The 12,522-nt window shown below is 34.9% G+C and overlaps 1 protein-coding gene across 1 annotated transcript in view; it reads right to left on the reverse strand.

Moving 5' to 3' along the window:
- Positions 1-12,522, reverse strand: part of ATP8A1 (ATPase phospholipid transporting 8A1) — a 109,486-nt gene that overhangs the window by 27,928 nt on the left and 69,036 nt on the right. Inside the window, exons 25-29 of the mRNA XM_059817919.1 lie at positions 12,290-12,473; positions 12,083-12,193; positions 5,028-5,102; positions 4,777-4,899; positions 2,216-2,294 (exon numbers count right to left, since the gene is read on the reverse strand). Of these exons, the coding sequence (XP_059673902.1) occupies positions 2,216-2,294; positions 4,777-4,899; positions 5,028-5,102; positions 12,083-12,193; positions 12,290-12,473 (572 nt within the window). The remainder of the gene's footprint in view (positions 1-2,215; positions 2,295-4,776; positions 4,900-5,027; positions 5,103-12,082; positions 12,194-12,289; positions 12,474-12,522) is intronic.

Genomic DNA, 12,522 nt, shown 5'->3' on the forward strand with positions numbered 1-12,522 from the left:
GCAGCTGGGGGATTTACTTGTACATATAAGTTTGGCTTCTGTCATTTATTGTTATGTTGACGAAGTTGCATCAGAAGAAGCTTCTCTGAAGATTTATGTCCTTGTCACTTTTCATATCGACATGACAGTACATGGAGTGCAAAGACTCTAGTTTTGTGTACTGGACAATGGTTAGATGCCATGGAGCAAATTCTGACAAACAATTCTTATGAATCCGTACCTATTCTCTGATCACATATTCCTCGGTAGACTCTACTATAATGCCCGCAGTTTGAAATTTTCCACTTACAGACAAGAAAGAGGTGGACAAGTGAGACTAAGGAGTAACAGGAGAAAATGCTCAAAGGAAAGGATGACTGTGAGCTCTGAGAGATTTTCGTGATCTTCAAGATTTGATTTTCAGCATTCTAATAAATACCTGCTCAAACATACACTCCATTGTTTAACAATATATACCTAGCAGTAAAGAGCATGAGGATAAAACAGAGGAACAGGCAGGCAGCTAAGTCTGTTCCCATCAGTCAGAGTGTTGGGACTCAGCACTCTAACGCACAAAGTTGAGCTATCCCCTATTCTTCCCATTCCTCTCCTTTCATGTCTCAGGATCCTCCTGTGCCTCTTTGCTAAGAGCAGGTAGAAGCTGAGACCTTTTCTCAGAAATTCCTCTCTCTGGTGGATCTCCCTGGCATACATCAGCTCCTCCCTAGAAAACTAATAGCATTATTTCCCTTTCCTCTTTGCACACACAGCCATCAGAGATTTAATTAACAGCAGCTCCCGTCCTCTGCTCATTTCCCCTTCACATAGAACTCTGTGTACCAGCCGGACCCACGGCAGGTACTGATTACACCACCCACCACCATGTACACAATCCCCAGGTCCCATTTCTGCTCCCCTTGCTCACCTGGCCTTTCTCTAAGAATGAAAGAGGAAGACAAAGGCAATTTGTTCAGACTTACAGAGGCCACTTGCCAGCAGGTCAGTTCTAGCCCAGGGGCTGTGAGCCGAAAAGGCCTGCACCCCAGTGCTCTCACAAGTGCTCATGCAAGTATCTCAGCTTTGCCATTCACACATGAACTCTATTCTGCTTCACCACATATACTCATTAAACATTTCTCCATCATGTAATGTATAAATCTCTCACACGGACTGGCTATAGCTTTGAACGGGGATTTTGGTTTGGATACGAGGTTGTCGTTTTAAAGTATGCATTGACATTTTGGGACCTCTTTCCTCCTGGGCTGTCTAAACCTCTCCAATGCAAACCGCTGCCACTAAACTCGCATCCAGTGGCCTTTCAGAGGAAACAGGCTCTGCTACCTACTTCCCTTTACCCATCAGAAGTCATTGAGTATAAGATACTCTGCAAGAAGTTCTCCCCTTGACCTTTTCGGGCACAAGCAGCTGTGACTGTCTCACTATCTAGACTCCACAGTTCCAAAGTGACCAGAGAGAATATTTCTGTCCCTTGTGCCAGGGCAGACTGGCTGGCTACATCAGGGACACCGAGAAGACTACTAATTTTACAGAAAAGCTACAGGGTACACACCTTCTCTCCCCGCCCCCCCCCCCAATGTGGAAGCCAAACAAAACCCCACCCCTATGAGAGCTCCCATACACACAAGCATTCCCACAAACTGGAAGCAGTGCTTTCAAGTTTCCTCTGATTAATACAACTTTACTCCTAACTGTCCTGCTTCCTTCTGCAACTCGGGTGCATATACAACACTTGAACTAGAACAGTGACATGGCTGAGCTGTCCAAGATGTCCCAGTTTCCTCTGGCACAAGCCTATTCATATAGATGTAAACTAATGGGTTAGTATCCCCTTGAAGCAACAGGACAGAAAGTATACACATCAGCAATAAAAGCTTATAAAACATAACACACAATGCAAGGGACAGTAGTGATTTAGGATCTTGTAGGTATTTACCATGGTAGCATATTATATGAAAGAACAGCATAATTAAATGACAATCTCTTTTCTCCATCTTGTTTCAGTTTACTTAAAATCTATTTATATAGTTTTATGTATATGTACATAATAGTACTCCTACTTTTAAACAGATTTTAAATGAAACATTTTAAATGCACTGCATCTGCTCTAGTTCTAGAAATGGTATCTTGAAATTTAATCACACAAAACTGTTAGTATTTATAAAGCTTTCCTTTCACACCTTTCAACGTTTATATTTTTATTTTTCATAATACTTACCATGCTGGAGGGCTTTTAGTGGAAACCAAAACAGAATGAATGAGTGGAAGAGGCCATTTAAACAATGAACCCAGAAAACCTAAGGGAAAACAGAAAATCCATGAGAACCATTTGCAATAAACTAGCTCTGTGAACCCTGACCTTTCTTTTTATCTGTGTGTTAGATTCACAAAATGTGTTTCTGTCAGGCCACCACTGTGAAGTAATATAAATGACAGGCACTTTCTGCCTCTTAGCTCTTCATGGGTCATTTGTTTATTTTTATGTTTTGAAAAAAGTGTGTATTATCTCCTCCTTTTAATTTCAAATCAGAAGGGAAATTAAAATGTATACATATGGGAATTTCATCAGCAAAGTTAAACCAAACCAGACAACTGGAACAAGTGCTACATTCTAAGTAAGGAATTAAAAAGGATGCTAGCTTTTATAATTTACATTTTGTAAATTTGGATAGTAGAATAATCAAAACCTGAGTTTTACATATACCTACCTACATATTGCTGCATGCAAAGGAATTAAAAAAGCACAAATAAAAATATCTTCCTTAGATTTCGCCCCACGTGCTCCATTCTTGAAGTGCATAGCTTCATCATATTAAACTTCCTTTAATGTATTTGCTAAGTAATTCTAATTTTAGTTTCAAACTTATTTTCATTTGTAAAATATGCCTTCTGAAAAGAACTGTATTAAGTTTAAGGATAAACAACCTATTGATGCTTTCCATAATATATTGTATACAAACACAGAAAGACACAATCAAAAATATGTAACCCATTTCCTGCAGGATAGGAATCATGTTTTTTCATTAACAACGCTTTTGACAATCATAGCCTTTATTGTAACTAACTGATGTGTATTATGAGTGTTAAGGTGTTCAAACAATTGAAATTAAGTTGCCTGCCTCACAACATTTTCCACAATGTCTCAAAGTCTTTTGTTAGATTATACAACTACTCTAGGTTGTATGATCCAATTTACACTCCAATACTTTGCACATTTGAACTTGTGCTACTCATTAACCTCTGTCTCTCCTTCTTGCTATGTCATTACCAGAAGTTTTTATTTGACAGAAAGCACAGGTGGGTGCAAGAAAAATTAGTTCTACTTTTCCATTTTCCTGACCAATTCCTATTGTCACATGCTAATCCTTTAACCTCTGTAATGACCTTATAACCTTTGATCCCTTTTACCATAACAAACATCTGCATCAACATTCAAGGCAGTAACGTTTCCAAATCTTTAACACCAACTATTCAACTTATATAGATGGGAATTTTGTAGCTGGGAAGTATGTAGACGTTTACTCGTAGCAAGTCTTGTATAAGAACAGCCTCAGCATTTCCAATGAAGGCAACAATACATCTGTGCAATAATGAAAATATTATAGACTTATTTAAAAACAGAAAAGTCCAACAATTTTAACTCATGAGTTACATTATTTATTAGAACTATCACAACACAAAACTGTCTGTATTAATGGACCATGAAAAGTCTGATATTTGTAAAGCATTCACAGTGACACAAGAAACTATTTTCCCTAATTTCCTTACAACTTTCAGGTTTGTTTTTGTGGCTGAAGGGATAAAGTGAGGAAGAAGGAGAAAAATCTCATGCTTCAGTGAACAAATAATTCTATATAGATAGGGGTACTCCATTTTTACAACACAAGGGGCACAGATATGAGAGCTAAGTATGCTCTATCAGATCCGCACATCTACTACAGACCATCACATGTAGGCATTGTTAATTCAATGACAGATTGAAAATGTCCCCAAGTTCAACATACAATGACATTACTTGAAATATCCTAATTATATTTAGAAAAATAAAATTTAAAAAAAAAAATCAGAAGGAACTTTTACAAACATCAAGGCATTCACGAAATTGCAGATTCAGGAAAAAGTTTCATTTAGTTTTTTTTGAAAGATTACTTATGGACAAGTCTGTAAAAATTGTGTATATTTTACGTATTAGAGAATCCTACATTCTTTTACTACTTCTTGTGCTAGTCTCTCCAAGATGAATTTCCCACCAAAAGCAGCCTCAGATTCCTTTTGATCAACTCTGACACATTCTTAACTGTCTCCAAGTATTTTTTCCCAAAACTTAAAATTAAACTATAGAAATCACAACTCCAAATTGACAAAAAATAGTACCAAGTCCCTCCCTCTACAAATCTAATGACAGTTCTTATTGTCCTCTGCAACACTTCTCCACAGGCTTCAGTAATCCTTTTCCATATGACAGTACAAATACATACAGCCCAGCAGAGAGGTCTAATCACTTCTGCCTCTAGAAGACAGCTTTATTACCAGCAGAGAGAAAAAAAAATTAAAAAAAAAAAAAATCAGGGCTGAAAAAATGAAATGCTTGCTGTCCGTTTCTGTACTTGCTAAAAATGGATGAATATGATTTGCACCATTCACAGACAAGTAGACAACTGGAAATAGTAATAAAAATCCCCTCCATTTTTAATTATGAGTAGCACAGAACAAAAAGGATAACTATACTGAATTCCTATTAATTTTTGCTTTAATTATATTTGATTTTTTTTAATCTACCTTAGTATTGAAGTCCAGTGCATTTTGGGAAGTCTTGTATAACTCGGGATATTTCAGCATGTTTTCTTTTCGGCAGGATCTCTCAAATATTCCAAGAGTTAGTGGAGGCATCGCTGTAAACATCTAGTAGATGGATTAAAAAAACCATATTGCAAAACTTTATAGAGGTGAGAGCTTGCTTAATGATTGCTTACTAAAGAAACTTTCATGATTATGGTTGAAAATAACTGAAAACACACAAATCATCTTACCACATTGTAAAGACCTATACACCATCTTTCAAACAGAATTTGTCCAGAAAAGCCATTGACAAATGCAAACCAGATCTGAAAAAGAGGACAACCGTATATTACTCAAATGTCTTGCAAGGTATGATAAATAAATTTTTCATCAGCTTCACAAAAAGGGGCATCCCTAGAACACATTTATAACATACTTGAAAATGTTCTCTTTTAAACCTATATGAAAAATAGTAATAAAACCAACTTGTGTTTAAGAACAGATAATGGGCAATCTAGTCAAATATGTGAGCAATTCCGTCTAAATATGAAACACTTCAAGAAGGTAGCTATTTTCAGAAGAAATGTCATGTTCTTTAAGTATTTAAGAGTGATTCAAGCTCATTGCATTTATATTGTACTTAATTCTTAATGAAATAAAAATTCTGAGAAATACGGGGGGGCGCAAACATACAGATGAGAAGCAGTCATTTTCTTATCATCATTACCAAATCTCCTAATAGAATTCATACAGTAAGCTGCAGTTTGAAACTGAAAACTGTACCAATATTCCTTACTCATGCATGAAACTCATGAGAGGATGTAGCTTTACCAGAGCACTAAATTAAGTACAACTACTTAGTTAACAAGCACTAACTCAGCTACAGAGTACTTTAGAGAGGCAATGGGATATCTCTTTCATTGCATAAGTTTTATCATGTTTTGCTAAAAGGCTAAAAAAAAAATTAAATTTGATTTGAAAGGCATAACACATTTTCTTATGTTTTTCAGTATAGCATGCAGCATGACTGCTTTCTTCTATTTCTTCATGCTTGTATTAGTTCAATGACGAAGTGGAGAAGCAGCATGTCTGATGAATCTTTATTAATAAAGTTACACTGAAACTATATTGCCTACAACAAACATAAGCTGTAAAGTGACAGAAGTTAGGATCATCTAAACAACATTCTACTCAATTTAAGACTCATGTTTTTCAAATGAATTTTTAGATGCTGCTTTGCGGACACTTTCCTGAAGTTCACATTTCATTTGACTTCATTATGGAAGCATGAATTGCTACAATCAATATGTAAGTTTATCAGTATGTACCGAGGCTGGTCTCCAGGTGACCAGATTCTATGACCAAACTCAGACTTTTTTATCATATGGTGGAATGTTTGAACATGTTTGTGAATACTTTGAAACGGAAAAAACCCTGAAATTAGCACTATTAACACTAAAAATGGGAGGTAAAATCCAGCCAAAACTGCTATTTGTTCAACCAATAAATGAAAAGTAAATAGATTTTTTTGGTGGCCAATTATTGGAACAAGATCACATACCAAGTCTTGAATGTTAGAGGCTGCAATATAGAGATACAGAATAGACTGAATTTTCTGAAGTCTTATAAAGCTATTTTTCTTTACTTTGGTTGATTTAACAGTAACAAACACTATTTTCTAACCTTTCACTCTATTAACTGAAAAAACAATGGAATAACTTTATGTCAGTTGAATCAGATTTTTATAAGCTCTTGTGTATTTTGATTTTTGACTTTTGAAATAGGAGTTATGATTTAACTGTGATGAATTTAGCAGACATTTGTTAGCAACAGTTTCTCATTAGTTGAGTATGAGGGAGAGAGATGAATGCATAATCAGGTGTTCATTACTGAACAATTAATTATGCACTCAATATCAGCACAGTTTTTTGGATGCTTTACAACTAAGCTAAACCTCATCACCACTGTTGGATACAAGTTGTGCTCCTCAAATGCCTTCTCTCTTTTCAACCTTCTCATTATACATGGTTTCTACATTATTTTACTCCCAATCTAGGAAGATGGCTAGGAAGACAGCTCTTGAGAGAGGAGAGTGAAGGACAGATATTATTATGTGATTTACCCCTCATTTTTTTTCTTGTTTGTATCAAATACTGGAATAAATTTTAGAATTCTCAATTTCAAAAGGTTAGGATGGTGGAAAAGGACAGTTTTAGTAGAGATTATCTGACTTGGTAGCTGGGCATAAATATGTGTACATCTCATTGCTGGTCATTTCAGACAGTTTAACAGAAGTACTGCTCTCTAGGGATAAAATAAAACAGACCACAAGTAGACATATACTTGACCCTTCATAACCAAGGAGTATATGGAAAGAACACTAACTTTCTGTTGTGATTTAACTAGCAGTCGAAATGTTATAAAACTCTGATTTAAAAAGAACGGCCTAGATACACATACTGGATCTATTCCACATATTGACTACTCTTAAAGGTAAGTGATGTTAAGCAACACTTGAAAATGTTTTGGAGTGACTGTTTTAAAGAAATGCAAGTATTTAAGACAAAATTTTAATTTACAATGAAACAGCACATATGAAGTCGCTATCAACCCTCTCAGAAATGTTATGCATCATTTTATTCCTTAAAGACCCTGTTGCTTTCAGTTTTATTTTGTACAGAATTTAAGTTAAAATTTTCAAGCTATTTAAACTGAAAACAGTTTTACTGTAGAATTATAAAGAAAACTTTTATGGCATAGTATTAACTTCCTGAAATCTTAGCATTTACTTTCTTCCAAAGAAAGCATACAAGTTATAGGCATTTTAGTTCAGTTTAGTGTAATAAGGAACTGGAACATATTTTGGTCAGAGCTCTAGACACAAGCCAAGAAGAAATGAAACCTGTTAGCACCCCTGGGTTCTAAAGTTCTTCCTGTATCTATCAAAAATATGGCTGGGAAGAGAAACCTTTTAATGTGGCTAAAAACAATGCCCTCTGTAGTAGAAGCACTACTATTTAGTGGAATACCAGGTATCCTACTTTAAGAGACAGAGCATCTTTATTATTTAAGTAGAAACATGGATTTTCTACTGTTTACAAGATAGTATTTGAATGTTCAAATTAAAGAACACCTATGGCTCAAAAATAATTAGCAGATCTAGAGGGGAAAAAAAAAAAGCAGGAAGGATAAATACAGCTCTCATCTCAAACTGTAAGAGGGGAAGAAAACAAGCCACCTACTTACCCTAACTTGGACCCTAGAAAATGACACTCGTCATACATGAAAAAACTACTATGGAGTTATTAATTATTATGGAGTTATTAATACACATTATTAATAGTGACAGTGACAAACACTTGCTTCACAGTGGGGAATTTATTCATGGACAAGTGTTTTACATCCTAATTATGATGGACAATGAAGGCAGCTGTATGTGCAAAGTAAGTTTTTAAGGCATGTTGTACATGATGATAATTTAGGAGCGGACTCAGCCACTTTTTGGGGGTAGGTCCTACTCTAACAGCTCAAATTACTAATTCAGCACCCCTATACAGAAGGACAGGTGTATAGTAGTTTAGACTACGTAAGTGAGGGGGGAAGTGAAAATTCAGACCATTTTATAGTTTAACTGCTACATAATTTCCATTGAAAATGAAAGACTTAGGTTCACAGCTCACCTAAAATGAGATGGGCTTCAATGCAGATCCTTGTATTTCTAAGTTTTCAAACCATATAATGCAAAAAAGCGGGCATGAGCACAATCACTTTCTGCTGTCTGTGTTTTAAACTGAACTCGGTGCAGTTTGCATACATTAAGTAAGCCATGGCATATTGAACAACAGCACCCAAACTCTACAACTAGTGTGAGTATACTCTGAAAACATGCTCATGTTTGGGGTTAAGGATGATATGGGTCTCACATCAGATCATCTGATGTGTCAGGCAAAGGAAATCAGGAACAAAATCGTAAACTTCAGTTATGGGTACAAGCAGCAAAAAGCGTATAACTCAGCAGTGGGACGAAAAAGGCTTGGGGAGAAAAAAATTACAAAAAAATTATGAAATAGATAACCATCATCCAAGAACCAACCATCCATCAACAAGAAAGAGGCCATTACAGCTCTAATTACTTAGTATAATTGAATTGTTTATGTGGTATCACTTAAATTGTTACAAATGGCCATGTTTAAGGATCTGTGCCTGAACTTTCAATGTGAACTCCACGTGTCTGTTTCTTCCGTTCATATCCTGGTCTTTGACTCTTTGGTTTGAATTTTCCCCTACATGAAACATGAATGAAACATATGCATATTTTTTTTAAATTGTAAACAATTTTTATTTAACATAAACCAGTTATTTTACGTTATTACTAGCTAGCAGAACAAAAAGTAGGAATAGGAAAATTTTGTTACTCCGATGTTGAAGGGAGATTTGCGTAACTTCACAAAATGAGTAGTTCAACAAAAGAGTATACACAGTAATGGTAATTATAAAAATAAAACCAATCCACAAAGGAGTTCTCAATCGCTGGATCAATCTCAATCCCAACCATCATGACAAGGTAACGACAGCCCCCTCAAAATAAGTATGAGACTGCATAGGGTTATCCTATGTGAATGTGAGGCTTGTTACAGGCTTAATAATGCTCATTAGCAGTCTATTAGAAATTCAAAGTTTTCACTTGCAATTTAGAATGATACATCAGAATATGACCTCTAAAGTTACTGGGACTAGTCCCATAAAAAATATGAGGTCCATGTTTAAATATCTATTGCATCAAGACAGAGTACAAAAAGTTATTACAAACCACTTCTAGTTTCTTATGAATAGATTTTTAAATGTCGATAAACACTAATCAGTGTGCAGGAGTATTACTATAAACCTTTACCATTTTCTGAACCGAGAAACCAATGGCACTTATTTTGTATCACCCCACAAATGCCTACAAAAAAGGCTGTATTTTAGATTAAACGTAATCTATTACATTACTTGATTAGTACTGAGCAAACATTTAAAAATGTAATATGCATCTATTAAGTAAAGGCAGGTATTTTTAGTTATTGTCAGCTAATAAAAGGAAACTTGTTTAAAGCAACTTCCAGACACGCCTTTCATAGTATTATTTTCTAAACTCCAAGACAGAGGAGGTGTGGCCACAAAAGCTTCACAGACATTTTCCTGAAATATATTCTGCATATTAAGCAGCAGCTTACAAATACTCATTGAGCTCTCTGCTCCCACGCCTGATCCGTACAAAAAACTGAAAAGAGAGATTCAAGACTGGCAGTTGTCCTTTCTAGAGACATTCAATGATTAATTTCTGCCCATTCACTCACAGTATTGACATGAGCTATTAACATCTGTGAAAGTTTTCTGAGCTGACAAACGTTGGGTATACAGGAATTCAAGAAGTCATCTTGTCTTCCTGAGAAGGTGTATATGGTAAAATGCTTGTATGCATATATATAAAGGGTCGGTCATAACCCATACAAAAATGATCTCTTTGCCCTTCTATCTGCACAAGAGGCAGAGACTACCTCTTCTAGTCTTTTGTATTTTTAGACTGTGATCTCTGTATCTTGCATTTAACTTTCTTTCACAAAGAATACAAATGGTGGGATATTTATATCTGATTTAAGTTAAAAATTTACAGTGTGTTTGCAGGTGACTGCCAGAAAATTAAGAAAAATAAGGTAGTATATTCTAAAGCCCAACTTTGTATGCTTTCTATAAACACAAACAGTACAAATATAACATATTTATATTTCTATGAATACATTAATACTGTTTTTCAAATACTTTAAGAGCTACTGCTAATCAGTACTTCTGGAAGTGTGATCATTTAATCAGATATTCACCTTTTGAAATGCAAGATCTAAAGTCTGCCATCACTTCTAAAGCAAAAAAGGATCTTTAATGGATTTGCTTTTTCTACGGCTTCCTACTTTATGTTTTTCTAAACAGGTTACAAACTTCCTACTACTTAGTTTGAAATCTATTTACATTAATAACACAATAAAAAGGAAAAAAGGAAAACTTAGAAAATGTAAAAAATACGCTAAGAAAAATGCACACTTTCTGGCTACAACACTTGCACATAAAAAGATGTTTAAAGTATTTTCAAATATTGCAACAGTGTAAGATCACATACATAAATATCAAAATCAGAAATATTAACCTGATGTTTACATCAGGTCTCACAGAAATAAGGCATTTTCTTTCAGTAAAAACCAGACACATACTGCACAATTTTAAGATATTAATTTCAAAATACATTAAAAAAAACTAAGAAAGTTTTAAGAATAACTGTTAACCTCATTAATGTAAAAATATAGAAGACTGACCTATAAAACTTATTTTGTGATCAAGCTTTGTGAAAAATTAAATTTTTTCCCCCACATTTTTAACCCAAAGTATCAGTGTGAATATAAAGTTTGAATCAGTTATAAACATAATTACTTGATACATATTTGCTTATAAGAAAGCAAGCAGCTGTTGAAAGAAAAAGAGGACCAGTAAATGAAGGGGGGGGAGGGGGGGGGCGGGGAGAAAAAGAATTAAAAATCCATTCAAAATTTTAAGGTTGCCACGTGGTCATGAAGGTCATGAAAACTATAGCTATACATGCTGTATTAGCCATACCTACCAATAAACATACATTTATTACAACACAGTCCTCTCATAATACTGTATTTTTCCCAAGACTCCAGTCTCCTTAAAATCCCAGGTGTGAAAACTAGGTCAGTTACTTTCAGGAAAGTATTCCTGTTCATGAACTAGAGCCTAAGGAGGCATGGTTACGCCATCAACAAGGGAAAGGTATGCAATAGTGTAACTAAATGTGTATGTAAAAACCTGTACTGTTCTGAACAGCAACAGCCCTGCAGTTCAACAGTGACCTGAAAATGGGCTTCAGATTGCGAACTGGACAGTTACTGACACCAGCTCAAAGAACTTAAGCATGTACATAACTTGGTAAATTTAAGGCTACTTGTAACTGCATTCCTTAAATGCTGTAATGATGTTATAGATACAGAATTTTAATAAGATAACAGTATTATGCAACACAAACATTCAGCACTAATATTTAGTACGTATTTCTAAGACAAGCGGGTCTTTTAAAGTAAAAAAAAAAAAAAAAATCACTCTAATATTAACCAGTTTATTAAAAAGCAAGACTCAGTACTAGTAAGTGCTTATTGACAGTTTAAAAGCTTCTTTAAAATCATATATAATAATCAAAAGCTCAAAATAATATAGGTTTTACTTTCAAGATGTAACATTTACTGTACTGTAAAATTACCTCGATAATATAAAGGACTATATTCTTGTAGAAACAATACAAGATGCATTTAGCTACTCTGTTATAATTCCAGGCTCCATGAACCAACAACAAGTTCTTCAAATACTTGAACTGCAAAAAATGAACACACAATCAGAACATGCATACACCAATATTAATCTGATATTAAATGACTTTATTGTAGTATTTTACACTGTAACAACTTACCTGAGCAATTGAGTAGTCTGAAGAATTAGCAGCCTGCAGACCTTCATTCCCACTAATACCAACACCAACATGTGCTGTTTGTATCATACTAACATCATTTGCTCCATCACCAATTGCTAGAGTTACTACCTTAACTTGTTTTTTAACCATTTCTACAACTTCAGATTTTTGAAGTGGTGATACCCTAAGGGGTAACAGAAAGAAAAAGGTTTAATACAGGACTTTCAAATTAA

Source organism: Gavia stellata, chromosome 5 (genome assembly GCF_030936135.1).
Source record: "Gavia stellata isolate bGavSte3 chromosome 5, bGavSte3.hap2, whole genome shotgun sequence".
Classification (NCBI taxonomy): Eukaryota; Metazoa; Chordata; class Aves; order Gaviiformes; family Gaviidae; genus Gavia; species Gavia stellata.